Source organism: Mauremys mutica, chromosome 3 (genome assembly GCF_020497125.1).
Source record: "Mauremys mutica isolate MM-2020 ecotype Southern chromosome 3, ASM2049712v1, whole genome shotgun sequence".
Taxonomy (NCBI): Eukaryota; Metazoa; Chordata; order Testudines; family Geoemydidae; genus Mauremys; species Mauremys mutica.
Window position 1 is genome coordinate 37917281 of NC_059074.1, and position 22879 is coordinate 37940159.

General features: G+C 39.4%; 2 protein-coding genes across 2 annotated transcripts in view; both read left to right on the forward strand.

The window, feature by feature from the left end:
• MYT1L (myelin transcription factor 1 like) overlaps positions 1-22879 on the forward strand; it is a 367912-nt gene that overhangs the window by 163913 nt on the left and 181120 nt on the right. The gene's annotated exons all lie outside the window — the stretch shown is intronic.
• Positions 21164-21493, forward strand: LOC123366842 (histone H4-like). Its single transcript, XM_045010647.1, has one exon. It carries the CDS (start codon positions 21164-21166, stop codon positions 21473-21475), a length of 312 nt encoding a protein of 103 aa, XP_044866582.1. The 3' UTR covers positions 21476-21493.

A 22879-nucleotide genomic window follows, 5' to 3' on the forward strand; every position in this document is an offset into this window, starting at 1 on the left:
AACAGGACACAGGCAAAAAACAAAAAATTACGGCCCAATGACCTGTCCATGACTTTTACTAAAGATACTCATGACTGAATCTTGGGGGATCCTGCTGCCGAAGGAGACGCTCCACTGCCGCTCCGTCCACCACCGGGGGAGGAGCCCGAGGAGGCCCGCCGCCACTCCAGCTGAGGCACGGAGGGGGAATCCCGGCCAGCCACATTGCCTGCTGCTGAAATCACAGAGGATTTCTGTTTCACAGACATGGAGCCCTAATAATGGTTACTACCGGATAGCAGATGCTAGACTAAATGGACTTAGTCTGATCAGAATGGCAATTGCTTTGTTCCTATTTTGCTGCTACTATTGTGTATAAAATGTTCCTAAAATTGATGAATAGGCTGTTTTGTAAATATACAGATGTATGTGCTATAGCTATATATACATAATTTATTAATTATGTAGAATATATTTAAAACTTGTGCAGAAATCATAAATTATGTGAAATATATATAATCTAGGAAGAATTAATAAAAGCTGTGTAAATATATGTGAATGAGATATATAACTACAGATGTGTGTATATGTACAAATAAAATATTCCTAAATAAATACAATGAAAGTGGAATCACCACTTCTTACATGTGGGAACGATCCATGATATTACGTATTATTCTGTCTTGGATATCCTCTCAAGCTATCTTCCTTAAACATATGGAATATCCTTCATGAAAAGGAGGCAGTGGTATTTTTAAATACAAACATATACAATAAAAAGCTTAATGGAATACAGTAGGTTTGAGTCTATTTTGAGTGTCTAACTGAGTGTCTAGCTGAAGACACAGCTGTTAGTTTGTGATTTGGGGAAGACTGTAAGTAAATTTATCTTATCACTGTGAGATTACTTTATCAGGGAGTATGTGTAGTTGTCACTCAGACAATAAAGAGAATGATTATATTTGGGGGTAGGTACAGTGGTTGAAATGTAATCTTTCATGATCCATTATGCATCATAAATTGTCAAGTCAACCTAGAGCAGGTCTATGAGAGTGACAAGATTGGTGAGATAATATCTTTTATTGGTCCAATTTCTGTTGGTGGAAGGTACAAGCTTTCCAGCTTCACTGAGAAGTTCTTCATGTATGGAGAAGGAAACTAGAGTGTCTGAGCTAAATAGAAGTTAGGACAGACTGTTAAGCATAAGGGATAAACACATGTTATGGGAGACCACCTAAAATGAAGTGGGCAATTGAAAGTTAGATGGTATTTGGATTAGAGGCAGCAAGTGGCAAGTACTAGATGGCTTTGTGGGGGAGGGGCACACCCTTGTGTCACTGTTTACCCTCAGTCTAGGATTGTCCGAAGTGTTTTGCATTGCATACACAAAGGATTTTTCAGACCTGTTGCTAAATCTTGGCTCATTGGCAGATCTGTTGGCTTACTTTTATGTGGTCTGCTCATGAAGTGTCCATTTTACCACTTGGACCATTACAAAGATGTGATTGCTTGCAAGACGATGGAAAGCTTGGATAGCTCTGAGATGCCCACCTGGTTTGATGGAATTCAGTAACAGTTGGGATGTAGTGAAGCTAGACAGGTAATAGCTCTAGCACATAGCAGAGACACCCTCCTGTTCTGTGCTGTCTTTATCCAGAATACCTATAAGTCATCGCTTATACTAATTATGTGAGGTTATCTTTATTTTAGTCCTGGCAATAATGAGACTAATGAGAACCCTTCCTTGGTGGGACAAGGTAGAGAAAGCATAACCTCACCTGGGCTTTGGATTGGATATTTTCTAGCTGTGCTAGGAAGGTGCACAGCACATGACGGAAACAGGTCCTGTCATTTGTGCATGATCGGAAACTACAGGATGCAATTATACACCTTGGCAAAATAGATGCACTTGGCAGCAAGAACTAATGCTGGCCTTTTCATCATGATTAAGTGGAGTGGATGAAATTGATGCAACTTTTACCCTGATTCATCCCAATATGGTCTGATGTCCATCCAGGGTGCAGTTCAGGGGAGCCAACAATACAGCCATGATGGCCAAAACTACAAGGATAACATTATTTAGGAAATATTTGCTCAGGCCATCTCCGACTTGTGCTGATAAACTCTTTATGCCATATAACACCATCATGTAGTCCATATACATATATGTATGTTGATAGGTATAGACAAATACAGAATCTCGAACTAAAACAAAAGACAAAGCTGCAGGCTTTCTGAGACTTTTTAAATTCAGTTACGTGCAGTGTGTTCACTTGAACTAGAGCAAGTTGGAACATTTTTGATTACACGTATTTTCAATTAAATATGCTATTTTGTCAAAGGTGAAACATTTTGAAGAGAAGTATTGATTTGGATGAAATTTTTGGCAGGAAGGTTTTTGAGATTTAAGGCTGCCTGGTCATTTCTGAAAAGAGAGAGACCTGAGTGGAAAACTTGCACAATTCCATTATGCAAAAATGTTTGACAGGTCTTGGTTTCACTCCAGTATGCAACAAAAACAAATTCTGAAACCTCAAAAGTTGGGAAAAGAAATTACCATCAAAGGGTATATTATAGTGTCTATTATGATTATTTTAACATTATAACTGGAAAGGAGCTGCATTGTTTGTACAATGGCTAAAATTCACACTGGCAAGCAGTCTCTTTTCACACTAGTTACTCTAGATTGCAAAAGGCTATTGCTTCATCAAATGTTTTGTTCAGAAAGTATTTTAATCTTTTCAGATAGGAATAAATCTTATGAAGTGTTTCCAAATAGATTTCTAGATAACAGTGTGATAGCGCTAGTGAATACATAGCTAGAGAAACAGTAGATCCACATTTATTTTCTGTCTTAGTCCAAGACACTTTATTTAGGCTATTCTGGAAGAGTAAGACTACTTTAAATTAAGGATTTATACCTTAATTTAATAGAGGAACTGGAGATGGTTCAGGTGTTTGGTTATGAGATAGAGCTTTTCATCTCCTGGAAGCTTGTTTGAATCAAATCAGCTTTCTGGGAGTGGAAATTGTTACCACCTACTAGCCGTCCAGTGGCTTGTCTTAAATGAGGTGATGATTTCAGCCCTAGTGTTGAGAGGTCAACTGGCCTCAACTGGAACCTTCAGTACAGGGGTTTAGAACTGAATGGCAACTGAGCTACTTTCTCACCTTTACAGATTGCCCCTCTGCTTAAGGCCCATTAAATGACACTATTTGTGCTTGTATTTAATCTCTGATTAGCTGAGGGCTTTATTCTGCAGGGCTGTCAGTGTGGCAGCTTTCACAAAAGCTAACTTAAGAAAAGTGAATAAATAAAGTAATTTAGGAAAAGCTAATGGAAGAAAAAAATAATTTGGAATTGTAGAGAGGGGCAGTATCCATGGAAAGTTTTTATTTTGTGGGGAGGGGGTCTCTTAAGCAGCTTTGTTGAATTCACTGTCTCCCCACAACTCTTTCTGGGCTGGCCTGACTTCCCACAGGATCAGTAAAATCATTATAGGGCCTCCATAAGCAGGAGTAAATATACCCGCATAAGAATGGATGGGGGTTTGGGCCATACAGCTGTAAATATATTTTATTATTGAGCCTAGTGGTCATTGCTGAATGCAATTTTCATCACTTATTTAATTTCTTAGCACAGTGCCCAAGGAGCTCTTTGTTTAACTATTGCATTAATGAGAACTTTATGCATGTTGTACTGAAAATATATGCAAATAAACCCAAATTTCAAAACCAGTCTCTGTTATTTCAGGTTGAATTATTTGTGCCTGCAAGTGGAAGTCATTTGGAAGCCCAACTAAGGCTGTGATTCAGGAAAGCATGTGCTTAAGTGGGACTTAAGAATATCATTAAAGTTAACCACATACTTAAATGGGACTTAAGCACATGCTTAAGCACTTTTTTGAAAGTAGGAAGAGTAGAACTATAAATGGGTAGTTAGGCATGTGTGTGCAGTTTAAGGTGTAAATAATTGTATGTGTAATTTTGAAGCCAGAGATAATTGCAGGAGTCAAATTGCACCCACAGTTTGGGAGGCCAGGTTGAGGCCCAGTTAAAATTCAGGGCCAACATTTCTGCCAGAAGGTGTGCCATTAGTGGCTTACACTTTGGTATGCAAACTCAGATTATTAGATCAATTGTTATGAAGTTAATAAAATATGAAGATATTTTTGTTCTGTGTTTATGAGTGTTCTTAATGGAGATCACTTAGGACTGTATTGTGCATGTTCTTAAGGACAGTGCTAAGCAACTCATATTACTAAGAAAGTGAGCATGAGATATGTAGAAGAACTGTCCCAAGAAAAGGGTAGTAGCTGTGAAAGAAAATGTAAGCAACTGATATATTCAGACTTCTAGGTTTAGGAAAATGGGAGTCAAAAAGAGGTGGGAAGAGAGAAAAAAAACTTATTTCCACAGAAATGTTTTTGTAGATAGTCTAGTTGCCTTAAGTTTCAGGAGAAACTGCTTTTTATTTTATCAAAATGTGATTAATTTCACAACAGAAATTCATTTTATGATGTGGATGATTTTTCTGGCATGTTATTTATACTGCAGTAGCATCCAAAAGTCAAAATCATGATTGGGACCTCATTGTACTAGTGCAGACATATATGTACATATGTCATATGTAATGGGGTGACCTGCCTCTTTAAGGGCTGAGGGCCTGGAGCCGACCAGTCCAGTCAAATTAGCCTTGCCTACCACACCTGGGACAGAGTGTGAGGTTTAATTAGTAGAACCAGGTGGGTAAGGATGAGAGGGTTCTCTTGTAAAGAGCAGCAGGAAGCTGGAGAGAGGGGGATGTTCAGGAAAAGAAAGACAACCAGATTGAAGCTGGAGTAACAGACTTCAGTAGAAACCAGTCACAGCAGGGAATGGCTGACGACTTGAAGAAGATTCCTGAACTTTATTTTGGGAATGATTTTGTTACTTTAATAAATCCATCCCCAAGGAAAGGTGTTGCTGAACCAGAGAAGAGTTATTTGGTAGCTTGATTGAGACAGTCCTTGGCACTGGGGAAACTGAGGCAGGGCTGTTGCAGAATGAGCTTTCTCATACTACAAGAATAAGGGAATATCCTATTAAATTAAAAGCACCAAATTCAAAACCAATAAGAGGAAATGTGTGCTCTATAAATACATAATTAACCTAACACCAGATATTAATTCAGCAAATAGCACTCTAATATTCCAGACATGAATTAAAATAATAAAAATATTATGAACTACCCTAACTAAAATGATAACATATGAGGGAAAGCAACTCCCATGCTTCAGCACATAAGCCAGTAACGAACTGCCTGAAGCTTAAAGGAAATCTTCCTCACATCTATCAAGTTTCCATATTACCTCCATCATTTTAGCTCACCATTGCTTCCATTATGGTGATATTGCACCTTCCTCTGAACCACCTGGAAGTGCTCACTCATAGGGCAGATAGTAGACCATTGGTCTGATCTGGTATTAAAATTCCTGTGATTCATATGCAAGAAATATTACCAAAATACTGGATAACATACTGAAATAAAGTCATTAAATCAAATTGTTTTAATATGATGTTATGGTCATTTTTTCTTAATTTGCAACAAATACTGTGACATTTTCAGATTAGCAGGTTTTGATCATTGATTTTTTTTTTTAGGTTAGTGTATAGCAGCAAAGAATCAACTTAACTCTCTCCAGAATTCTGTCAGGTGCCCATTCTCAGCTCACAGAAGCACTTAGGTCATTTTTTCCCCCTGGACCTCATTCTTCCTTATTTTTTAAGTGAACAGTTCTGTCTTTGGACACTTCCTACCTTGTAGATGGAAAAGACCATCTCCTTGTCTAACCTATTTAAATGTGGCTTTTTTATACATGACTTCAAGGCTCATTGAGACTAATTTCTTGATGTCTGGGGTCAATCAGTACTGGACAGTCCTCTCCGGCAATGATGCCAGTGGATTTACTGATCATGTTAAAATCTGAGTTCATTTCTACAGCACAGCTACTGGTTATCAACTGATTGTCTGTATTTGACTGTCCAAAATTGCATTGATTTTTATATTGCTTACTATCATTATACACCTAAATAAGTGATATGTGCTGAGATACAAATCCTGTTAACTTCAGTGGAAGCTGGTGGATACTCAGCACCTCTGAAATAAGGCTGCTTATTAAGCTGAAATATTAGATCTAGGTGCATCAGTGTAGACATCCATGTCTGAAAATATTTGCATTACTCTCTCTTGCCAGAAGAATTTCCCTGACCCAGTTGAGAGCACCATCACCTTAACTAGCATTTGCATCTTTAAATTTTAACATTCTTTCTTTTTAGCTGCCTAACACTGTTTTGTCAGAAGGAGGTTTTCATCTTGCGCATGCTCAGCCAAGTGTAGCTGCTGTCATTAAAGGTCACAATCTTCTATCTATGGTATCATTAGGGAGGGAAATGTAGAGGTTCCATGGAGGGCAGGCAGCAGGAGCCTAAGTACCAAGCTCAGCAGCTAGGGTTAGGGGGGATTTGTCTCAGGGATTATAATCAAATTCCATGGGTGCTGAAATGTGAACATCAGAGGAGATCCTGCTGGTGGACTGTGGAACAGTAGGCAACCTGAATTCCGGCTGACTAGAGCCCTATGAGGAAGATCATGCACTATATTGAAGTCTCTTGGCTACAAGAAAAACAAAGTGTGCTTTAATACGGTTTACTATTGCAGAGAAATACATGATACAGTGTAAGACACCTGAAAACTTTGTGTCATTTGAACTCTGGTAAGCATTTTAGAATCTGCTGAAAAAGAATCTGAAGAGTCAGGTTTCAGATTTATGAAAAATGGTACTTCTCATCTGGAATGAGAAGGATATCCTAATACTGTGTAAGGTAAGCTTCCAGCAGGATTATCTTTTTACAAAATAAAGTCGTTTTTGAATTGGTGGCAGGCTAGTTTGGGGCCTTCCTGAATCAAGTTTAAAAGAAAAGTGGGATGGATGCAGTACCTTATTATTGTGAAGTATTAGCTTTCCACGCTTTGATGTCATCTAAAAGACCTCCCCCGCCAAGCTTGTCTGATGGTTCCAGACACAGGCTTCCTGCAGAATAGCTTGGTTGAGTGTGAAAGTATGACCTGTAATATTCCTCACTAAGGAAGACATCAGAGTATTTTTTTACTAAGTAGTTACGTTGTGTATTGGGACTTCTATTTATTTTTGGAGCATTTTGTTCTTTGCTTAAAAGTAATTCTTAATGTTGTCTTGGCCCATATTGATCTGCTTCAAGAAGCTGATCTTGAACCCGTTAAAGTAAATGGCAAAACTCACATTGACTTCAACAGGAACAGGAGCAGAACCTGTCAGAAAACAGTAGGGGACCCTAGACACCATACTCTACAAAGAATGATGGTTACATGCTGCTTATGTCATCCATTCTGCTGTGGGGACCAAAAACTTTTTAATGGTGCCTGTTTTTCTTTGATATAATAATTCCCAACTCTCACATATGTAACTCTTTCCTCACTAGAATTAAACCCTTTACAAAGGAGGCCAGTATCCTTATCCCATTTTACAGATAGAAAAACTGAGGCACAGATAGGTGAAGTGACTTGGTCACCCAGCAGGCCAATGATAGAGCCAGGAATAGAAACCAGATCTCCTGAATGCCAGTCCAGTGCTTGATTCATTACACTACATTGCTTTCATGAAAAACAAGAGTCTCTGTTCTTGATCATTTCCCTGGTTATCCAACATTTCAACATCCTGTTTCCCATTTGGGAGCTGATACAAAGCCCACTGAAATCAGTGGGAGCCTTTGGTTGGATAAAACCAGATGGATATCCAGGTGGTTGGATGAAACCTATAATGGTTAGTGACATATTTTTATATAACTTATTGTGATGGAGTTATTTCCCTTTACATGAATGTGTCAGAAATTATATACGTAAATATTGGATCTCAGGGGTATTGTTGGCAATAACCAATATATCACAGGGTTTCAGTAAATTACAATCTCAATTCTGCCTCATAATCCATATGGTGGATATTGCAACATAATTAGGGTTTGGGGCCTGATCCAAAGGTCATGAAAAAGGAACCAATGTAAGAGGAGCAAATAGAGGGAAAAGGTCAGAAATCAAAGGGAAATAAGTAGTTATACAGCCAAAATGACAGACAATGCAGCTTTAATTGGGTTTTATTTTCAGCCTTATCTCCTTATCTCCACCTATCTCTTCATCCTCAGTAACCATGAAGTCAAAAGAGCGTTTACATTTTTAAAAATGCATTTAACTCCTTGGCTACAGCACAGATTTTGTACCTAATGCCCTAACTGTCTCTAATCATTCCAGAGTAGTTAAGTTTTTTTCAAGATCTCTTTTTAGGGCCTCATTTTTGTGGGTGCAATTCTGCTTCTACAATTAATCGGGCCTGCAGTTTTGCACCCATAGCAAATTGTAGGTGCAACGCTTCTCATTTTAATGTGGTTGACAATATTTTAAAAATTCCTTAATCCTAGCAGACTAGCTCTTCCTCATTCCATCAACTACTCTCACCTTCTCCCTGAGAGTGCCAAAGGCCTCATGAATTTACCATACATTCCCCTTTTTTGTTATGGTTACACGCATCCAGTCTGGGAATTATGGTGACCAACTATATAACAGAAATAATAAATATAGTGAGCTTAGCTTGTGAGTAGTCCACATGGTGAAATCTGTTCACATTAAATATTCATCAAATAATTTCAAATAACATTTGCAAAAATTAAAGTCTGTTTGTGAAAAAATCTAAATCAGACACATGTATTGCTGATTATTCATAGTTTCTATCCAGAGCTTAATTTGTGTCAGGTCTTGCCAGGGCTGAGCCCTGGCACCTCTAGGCTTGGCAGTTCATAGCCCTGGCACCTCTGGGCTTGCTGCATCAGTTATGAAAGTAAAAACTTGCTTGAGCCCCAGCACCTCTTTCATTAAAAATTAAACACTGTTTCTATCCATATCTCTGTAGTAAAATTCTCCTGGAACTATGTGGGTTTAAGTGGTGGCAGAGGTGAAAGTAAGCCGGTATGGTGTACCAGTAAGAAAGTGGCCACCAGTATAGGCCAGTACACAGCTGACGTTAAAGTGCTGCCATGGCAGTGCCTTAAGCGCCGTATGGCAGGGCCGCTGACAGGGGGAGGAAAAAGGGCAGCTGCCCGAGGGTCCGGCAATTTAAAAGGGCCCGGGGCTCCCAGCCGCCACCGCTGCTACAGCAGCAGTGGCCGGAGCCTTGGGCCCTTTAAATTGCCACCAGAGCCCCGGGCGGCGCAGGCTGGGCAGTGATGAGGAGCTAGCTGGGGAGTCTGGTCCCAGGCCCGCCCCTTCCAGCCGAGGCCCCACCCTTTCCGAGGGCCAAGAGCCACCCCCTCACCTTTCCGAGAAGTCCGGCCACCCTGCGTACCAGTAAGTCTTTGAAGTTACTTTCACCCCCAAGTGGTGGCATCTATCTATTGAAATGAAGAAGAATTTGGCCCTGAATTGGGAAAATAGATTTAGAAAGTTGGGCTTAGTGAGTCAAATATATTCCTGATGTAGCCCTATTCACTCTAACAGAGTTACACAAGGGATGACTTTGACTCAACATCATTAGGAAAGAATAGATTTCACAGACACCTCTTTGATGTCTTTGACATCATAATAGGGGTGTATAAAACCTGATATTAACAGACTTTCCTCTTAATAAGAAAATCAAACTAATAGGGTATGATTCAAAAATTAGTAGACCTTCTATGCAAAGGTTGGGGAATAAATGACTAAAACAGTCAGATTGAAACCAGGCACATCAATGAGTTCAAGAGACGACCAGATGAGATTCTGAGACAGAGGCAGCAGAGAAGCATGTGGTGAAATTAAGTTAAATGATAAAAGAAACAACAGTCAAAATATAAAATTAATTGGAATTTGATAAAAACATTTTTAATCACAAACATGCCTGTATTACTCTATAATATTGTGGTTTTAAATACACATTAAACTATCACATTAAAATGTTATTTTTTAAATGTCACCATTAATGCATTTAAAATAATTTCTGATCATTTTTCATTTTAGGTCTCCCATTGAAACATTAATAGATTCAAAGACCATATGACTGGAGTGGGAGGGGGTATTTCATTTGTCTGTTAGTTTAAATACATGTTTTATGATGACTTTTTACATTTCTTTTTTTCAGTGGGTGCTTTTCCTCCACCCTCCTCTTCTCCTCAATACATCCATGCGTAGGTGCTGCTCATTTCTTAATTCTACCACCACCCGCCTGCAGGTGGCTGCTGCTCTAGCACTTTTGCTTTGTCTGGCCAGGCAAAGTGAATCCCAGTGAAGCAATATATCAGTTATGAAACTCCCACCAGAAATTGTAATATCTGCACCTGTGATCGATGGGGCCAATTTTCCCATCAGTGCATGGGGGATTTTAACACATAATTTTCATGGTGTTAATGTGAACTTTTCACATAAATCCTCCACCCAGTTTGGGGGAAGAAGGGGAGGAAGATAAAATCCAAAGTCTATTTTTAAAAATGTATGCATCCTTTCTTCTTCCAGTCTTTCAGGATTCCTCTCTTGTGTCGTCTTGTTCTGTACAATTGTAATATATCTCCCTAGTCTATATGCTCATGACTCCTTCTATACAACCTATACCTATCCATATGAATGTACAAGTCAATGTGTTACACACATAACCCCTTTGGTATTTTTCCTTGAACATGTTCACACAGAAATTGACTGAGAGTAGGGTTCTGAATCTGCCTGTACACATGGTCCATATTTGTTCCAGTATTCTAGCAAATGCATAGATCCTATTACTGAGGCTGATCCAACAAATTTCCATGTGTCAGTTGTACCTGCTGCAAGTGTCATTCTGTTCAGTGATAACAGGACTTGCATGCTAAAATAGAAAGAAAGCAAGAACATCAGGTCCTTGTTGTGATCTGAATTGCTTTTTCAACCATCTGCTGACCAGTCCTTTGAAAGAAAGTCTGTGTCTGGATCGGCACCTTTCCATTTTTTCTAAGCCAATAAAAGAAAAGTTCTTTTAGATCCCTGTCTCTGCTGCCTTTTTGAAAAGAGCCAAAATCTATTGAACATAATGTACCAACAGAACTATATGCTACACTTCAATATACTATACAGGAACTGATGGAGGTTTACGGTTTGATAGTATATTAGTGTCAGACATACTTATTCCTCCCTTGAAGTTTATTAATGTGATTTAACTATATATACCGTTACTTAAGATGATAAAATAGTTGTAGTGATAAGAAAAGAAGTAGATATGGAGAAAGGCCAAATTAGTCTATTAGTTTTCCTAGGTATAATAGTGAGTCAAATAGTTTGGTAAGAGTCAAATTTGAACAAGCATATCAGTGGGTGCACCATCTAAGCTAAAATTACAAGAGCTGTCATTCACCATGCTTTAGAACATAATCTAATCACCACTAGATGAGGTCAGTAGAAACATCTCCCTAATGTATAATATTGCATAATTATGGGAAAGTATAGAGGTGCTCCCTTACTCTAAAGCATTTGGCATTAGCCACAATGAGAGGAAGGATTCTGTATTAAATGGACCATTGATCTGTTCCAGTATGGCAACATAATGGGGTGGATCAAACCCCTCCCTCCCAGGTCTGGGTCTCCTACTTTTGGTGTATCATTGTTTCATCTCTCACTTTTTCATTTACTTGTGAAATCACTTGTCAGCCAATGTTAAATTCCTTTTTGCATGTTTTCAACTCAGGCACAGTCAACCAATCAAAGAGAGGCAATCTTGTGTCTCAACCCAATCAGATTCCTTCTTTCCATAAAATGTTATTTTAAGTAAAAATATTTGATTTAAAACCAGAGGGAAATTATTATGAATTCTTTTGGTATTCTCTGTAATATTAATATGAACTATTTTCTTCCTGATGTGGAAATAGTATGTAATTCCATCGTAATTTAGGAGTTCCATTGTAATTTGGAATTAATAAATCCGCTTACAGTGAGTTACAATGGAATTCTTACAGAAGCACATACACCCTCCGCTTTAATACAAATTTAATTTGTTATGATTTCACAATGTGATTTCATTCAGTACATTGACCTCTTCAGTACATTTGTGTGTCTGCAATATATATATATGGTATGAAGGAGCTAAAGTATTAGATTCAGTTGAGTGTAGCCTAGTGGATTGAGCATTGGACTAGGACTCAGAAGAGCTGAGCTCTATTCATGGCTTTGCAACTAGCAAAATCACATGAAGATCTGCTGATGAAAAGCTGGGTATTATTATTTTATTAATCTTGTCTCTGATAAAAAAAATCACTCTCTGAAAAAGCTGTATTGATTGATCTACCAAGGAAAATGATAAAAATTTATTATTTTAATGTTAAAAGACTGTATTAAAAAGTAGACTGTATAATGATGTGGAATGAGACTCTGTGCTGTGCCTCTAAACTCAGACCTTGCAGCCCAGGGGGAAGGGTGGCTATGGTGACTTCAAGCTACCTTAGTGTCCTTCTGATCCTGGGCTTCTCTGGAGGTTGGAGAGGCACTTGATGTAACTTAGACAGCTCTGTTGGGTTGCTCTATGGGCCTCAGTGCTGCCCAGAATATCCACTGTCAGCAGTTTGGGTGGCTATGCCCTCATTCCCACCCCATCTCGTCTCCTATGCCAGGACTTGTGAGGCAGTCTTACAGTGGTCTTCCACAGTGCCTGCATTGGGGAAATCCTCTTTTTGGCTTTTTGGCTCCTATACATCACATAAAGGGGCTGGAAAAAGGTTCTCACTTATGGGACTTTAACATGAGTTCAGGATGACTGTGTTAGGAGTGAGTTATGCAGCACTCACCAAGCAAGGGATGATGAACGTGGCAGCACTCCACAGTACATCATTTGCAGAGGCTCTATATTTAGTTTTGTTGTTTGTTTTTGCTTTTTCATCACTATTTGTCACATGGAATGCCTGATATGCAGGGAGCTGCCCCAGCCAGGTCTAGCCAAACTGGCCCTACTTTGCTCCCCAGAAGGTAGCTGTAGCTACTCAAGACTGGGAGACACAAATTCTTTTTTACATCTCCACCTATAGGATGTAACATCTTCCCCCATCTATTTATTTCTCTGCTATACCTGAGTTGTATCTGCATAACATTTGAAAAATCTGCAGTTAATGTACATACATTTGCATATCAAGTCCTATCGGGGGAAAAAGTTGTTTTCATTTGATCATCTTAGAGGGTAGACAATGTCTTGGTGTCTTCACAGGCACCTCCCTCTCTTCCCCAGGGGCTGAATCTTCCTCTAAGGGATCCCTGTTTCTTGTCATCCGTGTAAATTCTTCCAGTCCTGTTCCATAAAATTTATAAACTGCATGTAATAGAAAATGGGTGCCATGCTATGTAAATTCCTCTCAAATCTACATATTCCCCCACCACAAAAATATCAGTCCTTCCATTCTCCCTACCCTAGCCTCTTCATATTACCTCAGCTCCTAGTCTATCCACTCCCATCCTCCCCTGTATCCATTTCATTCCCTTCTCTTTTCACCTGGTCCATCCATTCCAGCCCCTGTCCCTCAGTATAAACTATTTCACCCTTTAAATGAACTTCCTCCCCATTTGGGTCAGATGTTTTATTAGCATGAATGCTTGTGGTAAGTGAATTTTATGCTTACATGTTCACATATTCATAAAAGTGAATTCACACTAGCAAAATGATTGTACAAGCAGTACTTGTGCAATTAGTGAACAGAAGCAATATCATGTGACTTATTTGACCAACCACATGTTGACTTTCAAATTGCAAGTCTTTGAGTGAAAACACTGTGAAAAAAATGATTGAATAAATTTTGAATTAAAAATACATTTGAAAAAGTCATGATTTGTTCATGGATATTCCACTAGGAAAATAATAGGCAAAACTTGTTGAATAAGGTATATCATAAGTCCCTGATGTCTCTATAATCTGACACTATTATTAACTATTAATTATTATTACTATATTCAATGTTTATTTTATGGTAGCAGCTAGAGCCTCCAGTCTTCACCAGGGTCCTCCAGTCTTCACCAGGGTCCAGTCTTCACCAGGGAGTGGCTATATCTATACAGCCATAGATACAGCCACTCCTCTCTACCCCCATACCCCCCAAAGAAATTACAGTATTAGAAAACAAGGTGGGAGAGGAGAGAAAGACACACAATCATATCTGTACAAGGTATATAAACTTTTTATACAAGCACTGTTTGGGGTTGTACTACAAAATTGTATAAGTAAACATTAACTTTCTCTAGTTTCCCCTCAGTCTAGCTATCATGTATATTGTTAGTACCTGTAGGTGTTGCAGCAGAAGTGGGTCTTGAGAAGGGACATGAAGGAGGTAATAGCTTCACGTGACAGTTCAGGAAGAATGTTCTGAGGATAAAGGTGGTATGGAGAAATTATAAAGAAGTTTGGGGGAGAAGAGGACAAAAGGGCAGGTTAGGCTGCCATCACTGGTGGAGCTGAACTGAATGAGAAGGGTGATGCAATAGAGGTAAGTGCAGATAAGTAGCAAAGGGCAGAGCTGTAAAGGACCTTGAAGAAGGGTATCTCAGTTACCTGTTATCTATATTTACGTGTATATTTATAAAATGACTTGGATTGATTGAATTAACTGGCTTAAGGAATGGGGATGTGAAATTACAACATTGTAATCTGAAATTACATCCACATGAGTTGTAATGTTCTGCACCTGCCATTGAAGCACCTCGTATAGGCAACCCACTCCATAGATTTGCAGTCATAGACACCGTTCCTGTTCTTTGCTTAGCCTGCTCCATCTTCAGACCACGGTGCTGTGTACTCTGAATGGTCCCACCATTCTTTGCCCCTCCACCCGAGTTCTAGGAACTTCATAAATTCTGTTGCCATCTGCCCCTTTACATAATGTTTAACTCTGGGATGGGCAAATGGTTATCAAGTGCTAATTGTTTTCTAACCCAAATGGGGAGGAAGTTCATTTAAAGGGTGAAATAGTTTATACTTCAAAAACAAAACTAAACAAATAAAAAAGGCTAGACTTTTACACTAAAACTGTGCTAAAAGTTCAAGATTGTTTGACTAGTGAAAGGAATTTCTGAAAATGTATTTTAGAGAGAGCTTGAGATGCTACATAAAATGTCTATGCCTTCTGCATGGTTCGCTGCTTTTTCTCCCAGGGATATTCCACATCACCATTGGCCTGTAACTGCACAGGTGCATCTTGCAATGAATAAATTATGTGTGTTAGTGAACTAAGAACAAATGGCAGAGACATATAGGACCACAGCAGTGACAGCAGTGATGTCACATGCTGCCACTAGAGGAAAGGAAAAAAGGCATTACACCTCCACCCCCTCTGTCCCCAGATTCACCCAGCTCTGATCTGAAGTGGACAGATTTCATTCTGTTTGTTTGTTGAGGCAGACAGTGAAATGTTTTCATTTCTAGGGGCTCTGTTTATATTTTGTACATTTCTTATTGATGTGCTGGCTGTTTTAACTCTCATTTGGTGTTTATGCATGTGCTACTAAGACCAGGGCCGGCTCCAGGCACCAGCGAACGAAGCAGGTGCTTGGGGCGGCCAATGGGAAGGGGCGGCATGTCCGGGTCTTCGGTGTCAATTCAGCGGCGGGTCCCTCGGTCCCTCCCGGAGTGAAGGACCCGCCACCAAATTGCAGCTGAGAAATGAACCGGTGCAGTTGAGCTGCCCCCAAAGTGCCGCCATCGCATCTTTTTTTTTTTCTTCGCCACTTGGGGTGGCAAAAAAGCCTGAGCTGGCCCTGACTAAGACTAAGGCAATTGTTGGAGGAAACATAAGCTTTTCTGCTTAAATACATTTTAAAATACTTTATAAAAGTCCCAAAATGCTCTATTTTGGAAAAGTAATAAAGTGAGGATGAATGTATATCTTTTAAGGGATTTCATAAGAAGATAAAAATGACCATACTGGGTCAGATCAGTGGTCCATCTAGCCCAGTATCTTGTCTTCTGACAATGGCCAGTGCCCGATGCTTCAGGGGGAATGAACAGGACAGAGCAATTGTTGAGTGATCAATCCCCTGCATCTTGTCCCAGTTTATGGCAGTTTGAAGTTTAGGGATGCCCAGAGCATGGAGTTGTGTCCCTGACCATCTTGGCTAATAGCCACTAATGGACCTATCCTCCATGAGTTTATCTACATCTTTTTGGAACCCAGTTATACTTTTGGCCTTCACAACATCCCATGGCAATGAGTTCTGCAGGTTGATTGTGTGTTGTGTAAAGAACCAAGAAATTTGTTCTTATGACCATGATAAAAGCTCTATAGGTCAATAGATAACCTGGAATGCAAAGATGAAATCCAAAATAGAGAGAGAGGCAGAGCTATAGGTAGGGAAGGAGAGGAAGACAAGGTAAAAGCACTCATCTTTCATTTTAGAATTCTAAAGACAGGTAACTTGTTCTACAGGCTAATATGAGATTCTTTGTTTAATTTCCTTATTTTAATTTATTTTATTTAAAGAAAAAAGAAAAGAATTAACACTACATACCTACATAAGTAAATAACATATTTATGTTAATCCATAGTTCCATTAAAACTCCAGTATTGTTATTATAAACATGGTTGAAATTTTGTGCTGTGTACTAGATTCAGACCTGCTTTATACTCAATCCAGATTATGCAGGGGTGGGTGCTGGAAAGTCTGCTAGAAGTGGGAAGGCCTTCTGCAGCTAGCCAGTGCAGAAAGTGGGTGGCAATAAACAGAGTGGGCTGTGGTGGGGATATATTGATTCAGCTCATTCCTTGCCACAACCAATAGGGCCCCCCTGGGGCTCCAGCTGCAAGTTACAGATACTCTTTTCAGAAGAACCCCTGTTGTAAACACCTCTTGCTCTCCCCAGTGGTGAGTCCTCTCCTGTGCAGCTACCACTGTTGGTGCAAAGGCATTCATTCACCTTATGCCACAGTAAGAGAATCAGGCTTGAGGTTGTTTGGTTTGTTTGTTTTTTAAGAAAACTGGTCCCGTATGTTGAAAAAGTAACTGACAGTGAGGAATAACACTAATTTAATTCTACCCTGTAATGCCCTGGTTGAGCTACAGGTTTCCTAATCTCTGCTAAGGCTTCCGCTTTCATCCCTTTACTCATCATTCGCAGGAGGACATCATAGCATATGTCCAAGTTTGGAATAAAGGTTGCCGTCAAAGAGCCTTTTCTCCAAAATTGTGCATCAAAGCTGCCCCGTGCAGAAGTTTCTCTTCTATGTCTGATAGTTTACATGGTCTTGTATCAGTAATGGTTAGCCCGTGTAGGGTTTTTGCATTATATAGTACTAATCAATGAGTTTTGCACTATAGCCCTTGTTTAGAGGGCCCATGGTATCCAGTCAGTTGGACTGATCAAATTATTTGTTATGAATAATGGCCCCAATACAGGAAGATATTTGCTTAAATTCACCCTATTTAAGACAGCAGTTAAGCATGAGCTTAACTTTAATGACATGTTTAAAGTTAATCACTTCTTTAAGTGTGTTCCTGAATAGGGATGCTTTCCTGAAATTAATTTAGTCCCTGTTTAGATTAGTAATTTATTCAGAAACCGAATCTGATTTTTTTTTCAAATGTGTTCACATGCCATTGATTCTGTTCCCTGATTGGATAAAGGAAGCATTTAAAACAGGGAATAAATAATGAATAGTAAATAACAAATAATGGACTTCCTTTATACAATTCAAGAAACTTCTTAGATTTCCAAAATTTGCACAAGTAGTGAATGGCTGCTTGAATGCTTACTAATAAAAAGTAAGACCACAGGAATCATAGCAGACCAATCTTGGTATTCTTAATAACAATGGCATTTACAAATTGGAATTTTGTTGTTATTTGAAAAGATCTAATTAATAATAATTACACATGCACACAAACAAAAATTTTCCTAGTAACAAGACCCAACCCTGTATTGTATGGAAGGTTCTTAATAAGATCTCCAGGAAAGAAGAATGGTAGATGAAAGTCAGATAAGAATTTATTTTACACGGTTTAAAACAGATTGTGAATTTTAAGTGTGTAATATCATTTTTCGCATTAGTCAGTTTTGCTCCATACAAAAACCTAATAAGATATTCAGTGGTTAGCTAGTAAAGTTCTTGTACCACAAATTATTGCACTATCATCACTCAGATGAGCCTGTTTCATTCACTTGGATGAAGACTGACAATCCAAGAGCACACTTATTACAGTTGTTTACACATGTGATATGTGAACTATTTAGTGGTTTAGACAGTGCTGAACCTGTTTCCACTGAAGTCAATGGGAGCTTTGCCATTGATTTCAATGTAGCCAAGTTTTGGGCCTAAAGTCTGGATAATTAACTAAAGCTTATAACTTGTCCATTGACGTCTCCATCTTTCACACTCTTCTCTGATGTTCTTATTCACAAATACATCCCTCCTTTCTCTAGCCCTCAAGTTCCTTTCTCCAAAGTTTCATTACCTTCTTTCCGCTGTATAACATTTAATAGACTCTCCAAGTACCCTCATTTCACTTTTTGTTTTCCAAAACCTTCTGCAGATAGGGTGACCAGATGTCCCAATTTTATAGGGACAGTCCCGATATTTGGGGCTTTGTCTTATATAGGTGCCAATTACCCCCCCCCCCCCCCCGTCCCAATTTTTCACCCTTGCTATCTGGTCACCCTATGCAGATCTCATTATCCCCAACTTATTTTCTCTCTTTAAGACCCCAAAAGATCCTGTAATCCTCCTGATTTCTCTTTTCTGCGATGTCGCTGACAAAACTAATGAGTAGCAGAAGATATTATCGCAAGGTCTGGCAGTCTGTCTGTTGGGCTTAGCATATAGTTCCTACATGCCAAGGCTTCCTGCTAAAAAATGGGCCAAATACATTGAGTGCATCTCAGATACATCATGTACATAAAATTTGAACAGAACAGTAGGGTAGGTCCAGCAAAGAGCCTAGAGTAATGCTAGGGGAACCAACAAAAGTCAGAGTGCTTGGAGGTTGTTAGGTGGAGGGTGGAGAACTTATCAAAACAGATCCAAACTTTAAAAAAGTCTGGATTGGTTTCAAATCTGGGCAAGAGCTAAGGATTGGATCAGTTCTGATTTTTAACAACCAATTTATGCATAGGCCCACACATATATTATTATTACACTCCAATATGAATATCTGAATAGCACAGACAACGTCTTAACTTCGTAACTTTTTATGAAGAAAAGAATAAAAAACCCACATAAATCCTGTCACTGTAGCATCACAGCATGCATCTCTGTAAATGTAACACACCGTTTTAAAAGAGAAGATTGCACAGCTGTTGATGGGCCTTTGGACATAATTACTAGTAAGATTTTAATATTGCACATTGTTTAAATTGCAATTTAAGCAGGTAGATACTTTTAAATTCTCCATCTGTGTAGTGAAATACTAGGAAAATTAGGTTCTGCTTTAATTAGACATGACCTGGTTGATTTAGTGTCAGAACACTCTATACAGCAACTGTAACAGTAAGTCTGATTGCTTCAGAATTGTGTAATGGCTGATTCTTGCAAGATTTTGTATATGTAATAATGTGTTCATGTATGTTAAGGCAGGATTGCTATTTGTTCTTTTTGGTCCCAGTGTTATCTTTATTTATTTATAGTATTGTACATGTGCATTTTTTATTCTCTTGAAAACTGCACCATGTATCAGCTAAGAGAGCCAGCACCATGGTGTGAGATGGATAGCCTGTTAGTTTTTCCCTTGCGTTGGGATTCCCACTCATCTCCATGGAAACCTGAAACCCCAGAGGAACAAAGCACTAAAGCTATTGCTGTATTTTAATACTGTACTGTTTGAAACAAGCAGACATTACCGTGATGCCTGTGAACATCACTATAGTGAAAGATTTGTCTGTGTTTCCATCTTAAAACCCATATTCTAAGGGATTTATATTCTGAATGTAAATCATGGTTCCAGGCCTAGTTTAAATTTATTGTGAAGGAATGTATATGTTCCTTCTTATATACCAAACTTCATTAACATTGATAGGAGTGGAGCACATGCAGGCAGGTAAAAAAATATATTATCTTCCCAGAAAGCAAAATTGAAAAAAAACCCCAAAAACCTGGAAACAATTAGTCTGGTAAAGAGTACAACTGACTCACTGCTCACACATTAAATGTGTTGATGGTAAACTCCAAAGATTTTTCTTAATTAAAACCAAACAAACAGAAAACCACAACTCTTTACTAGGATTTCAAACCAATACTAATATATATATGTACATGAATAAATTTAATTTCAAATGGAATATCCTACAATATTTCTCCTTCACTTACCCTACCACCAGAGTTGTAGACATTGAGTTTTTCTCTAGAACAGCTGGTGACACCACAGATATTGTAGCTGAGCACAGAGACATCCAGGTGGAACCATGTGGACTGCCCCTAGCTGTTCAATTTGAAAAGCCCTACACTTTCAAGCCCTGCTGTTACTTTATGCACACACCATCAAGTGGCAATCTACTGATTTTGTGAGTCTCTGCAACATACACTAGCAGCAAATATTCCTCCTTCTTACTCATTATTGTGAATAACTGGGTAAATTTTAAACTAGCCTGTAATGTAACACTACCCATGGTTGTTGGTTTTTTTGCCAGGGCACAATATAACACAGAGTCCATGTGAAAATTTAAATTGGAGATGCCTGGTGTGATGTTTATTTTGTATTGTTATAGCACCCAAAGGCCCCAGTCAGGATCAGGACTCCCTAATGCAAGGCACTGTTCATACACAGAGGGAGACACATTCTCCCCCACCCCCACCCCCGCCGCCTTAAGCTGATTGCATTAATGAAACAATCTGATTCAAGATAAGGCACAACAAATGAGTGTGACAAGGAGGGAAGAGGGGAAGAAGGACAAAGATAACAGATGTATGACTATGTGGTTGCATAGACTAGCTATGTGCATATCTTGGTGCTTTCAAATCACGTAGAAGTTTATTTTTATATAAATATCTGCAAACCTCAATGATCCTTCTGCCTACCAGTGTCAACTGGTGATATCCTGTAAGCATTTCAGTAGCAGTGAATCATCTTCAGGAGGGATTTGAAAGAGGGAATGGTTGTGACTTTATAGGCAGAATCTTCCTCTACAGCCCGAGCATGTTGGTCGGTTGTGTGTGATTTGATTTCGCCATGTCTGGTCGCGGTAAGGGTGGTAAAGGCTTGGAGAAGCGGGGTGCCAAGCGCCATCGTAAAGTGCTTTGGGATAACATCCAAGGTATTACCAAGCCAGTGATTCATCGCTTGGCTCGATGCGGGGGGGTAAAGCGTATTTCGATCTTGATCTACGAAGAGACCCAGGGAGTGCTGAAGGTGTTCTTGGAGAACGTGATCCGCGATGCTGTCACTTACACTGAACATGCCAAGCGAAAGACTGTAACGGCTATGGATGTGGTTTATGCCCTGAAGCGCCAGGGCCGTACTCTCTATGGTTTTGGCAGCTAAACGGGTCACTAAAGTCAACAGGATGAAGAGGAGACGGGTTGCACAAAAGGGATAGCTGATTAACTGCTTAGTTCAGTGTCTCCAACTCTTGCAATGTTATGAGTCTCACAATATTTGGTATTTTTCTGAAAGCCTCACTCCTGGAGTCATGGAACCACATGAGAATCTCAGCTTTCATTTTTTTAAAACTAATTTTCTAGCTCTCCTGGTTGGAGATAGAAGCTGGAAAGAGTGACTCTGGAGGGCTCCTACCCCAGAAGGGACATACAAAAATGCAAAATTCATTAGTTTTAAAATCTTACGGTTTTTAAGCCACTCTCATGAGTTTTGGGGGCCTAACTCATGAAGAACATTTAGGCAGGCTGACAAAGGACTAGACACTTATGGTGAAATCCTGTCTCCATTAACATCAGTGGAGCTAGAATATCACTTTTAAAGCCCAATCCTGTGAGTTGCTGAGCAGCTTCTGAAAGGTATTGAGCGCCCATTATCTCCTACTGATTTTCAGGGGAGTTGAGAGTCAGTCAGCACTTGGCAGAATCAGACCCATAACAGCAGAAGAAAGAAAAGATTGAGAAAAAGAAAGACAGATTAGTTTATGACAGAGCACGGGGGGGGGAGTGTAGGGAGTGGGGAACCCATGAAGCCTCAAAGGCAGAAGGTTGCAAGTGCCCCTGGAGAGAGGTGGTGTGATAGTTCCCTTTTGGGGAGGGAGCTGGATAGATTTCTCTGCATGTTACATTGCAGAGATCCTTGCAAAAACTATGGCTGGTTCTGCCAGAAATGCTTCTCCATAACTAACAGTTGCAGTTATCCAATATTCCAGCCCCTCCCCACAAGGCTCTCTCTCAAAAAAATGTCCAAATAAAACCTCCTGACAGCTGCTCTCGGTATATTCAGCTAAACCAGCCAGGAGAATGGGCGAGAACAAGGAAGCAAAAGCAAAAATAAAAGCAGTGTTGCTTTGGCTGTCCTGTACCTAACGTTGGTTTGGCTGTCCCCACCAGTGAGTGCCTCTGCCTCCCTCATCCTGCTGCTCCAATTTTCTGCTGTAGACATCAAACTTGCAGAGTAAATATTTGAAAACATATTGTTTAGGTATTACACATAGTATATTTTTAACAAGTTTGGGACTGTTGTGCTCCACTCTCATTGACAGGGCCCCAAGCTTACACAGTTAAATCTGGTGACCATGAAAAACGTTTCAAACCTTTTTTTCCTCCAGTATGTTTTTAATAAGAATTTGCAAGGGTTAGGGGGCACTGTGCAGCTCAGTGATTTGTTATGGACATACACCTCCTACCTCTTCCACTCATAGAGTTTAAAAACGATCATTGTTTTCCAATAGTTCATCTTTTCTGTATCTTTCCATACTTGGCTCCAAGATTTATGGTAATTTGGATG

Coding starts and splice junctions, on each gene's coding strand:
- LOC123366842 (XM_045010647.1), top strand. CDS start 21,164: ATGTCTGGTCGCGGTAAGGGTGGTAAAGGCTTGGAGAAGCGGGGTGCC.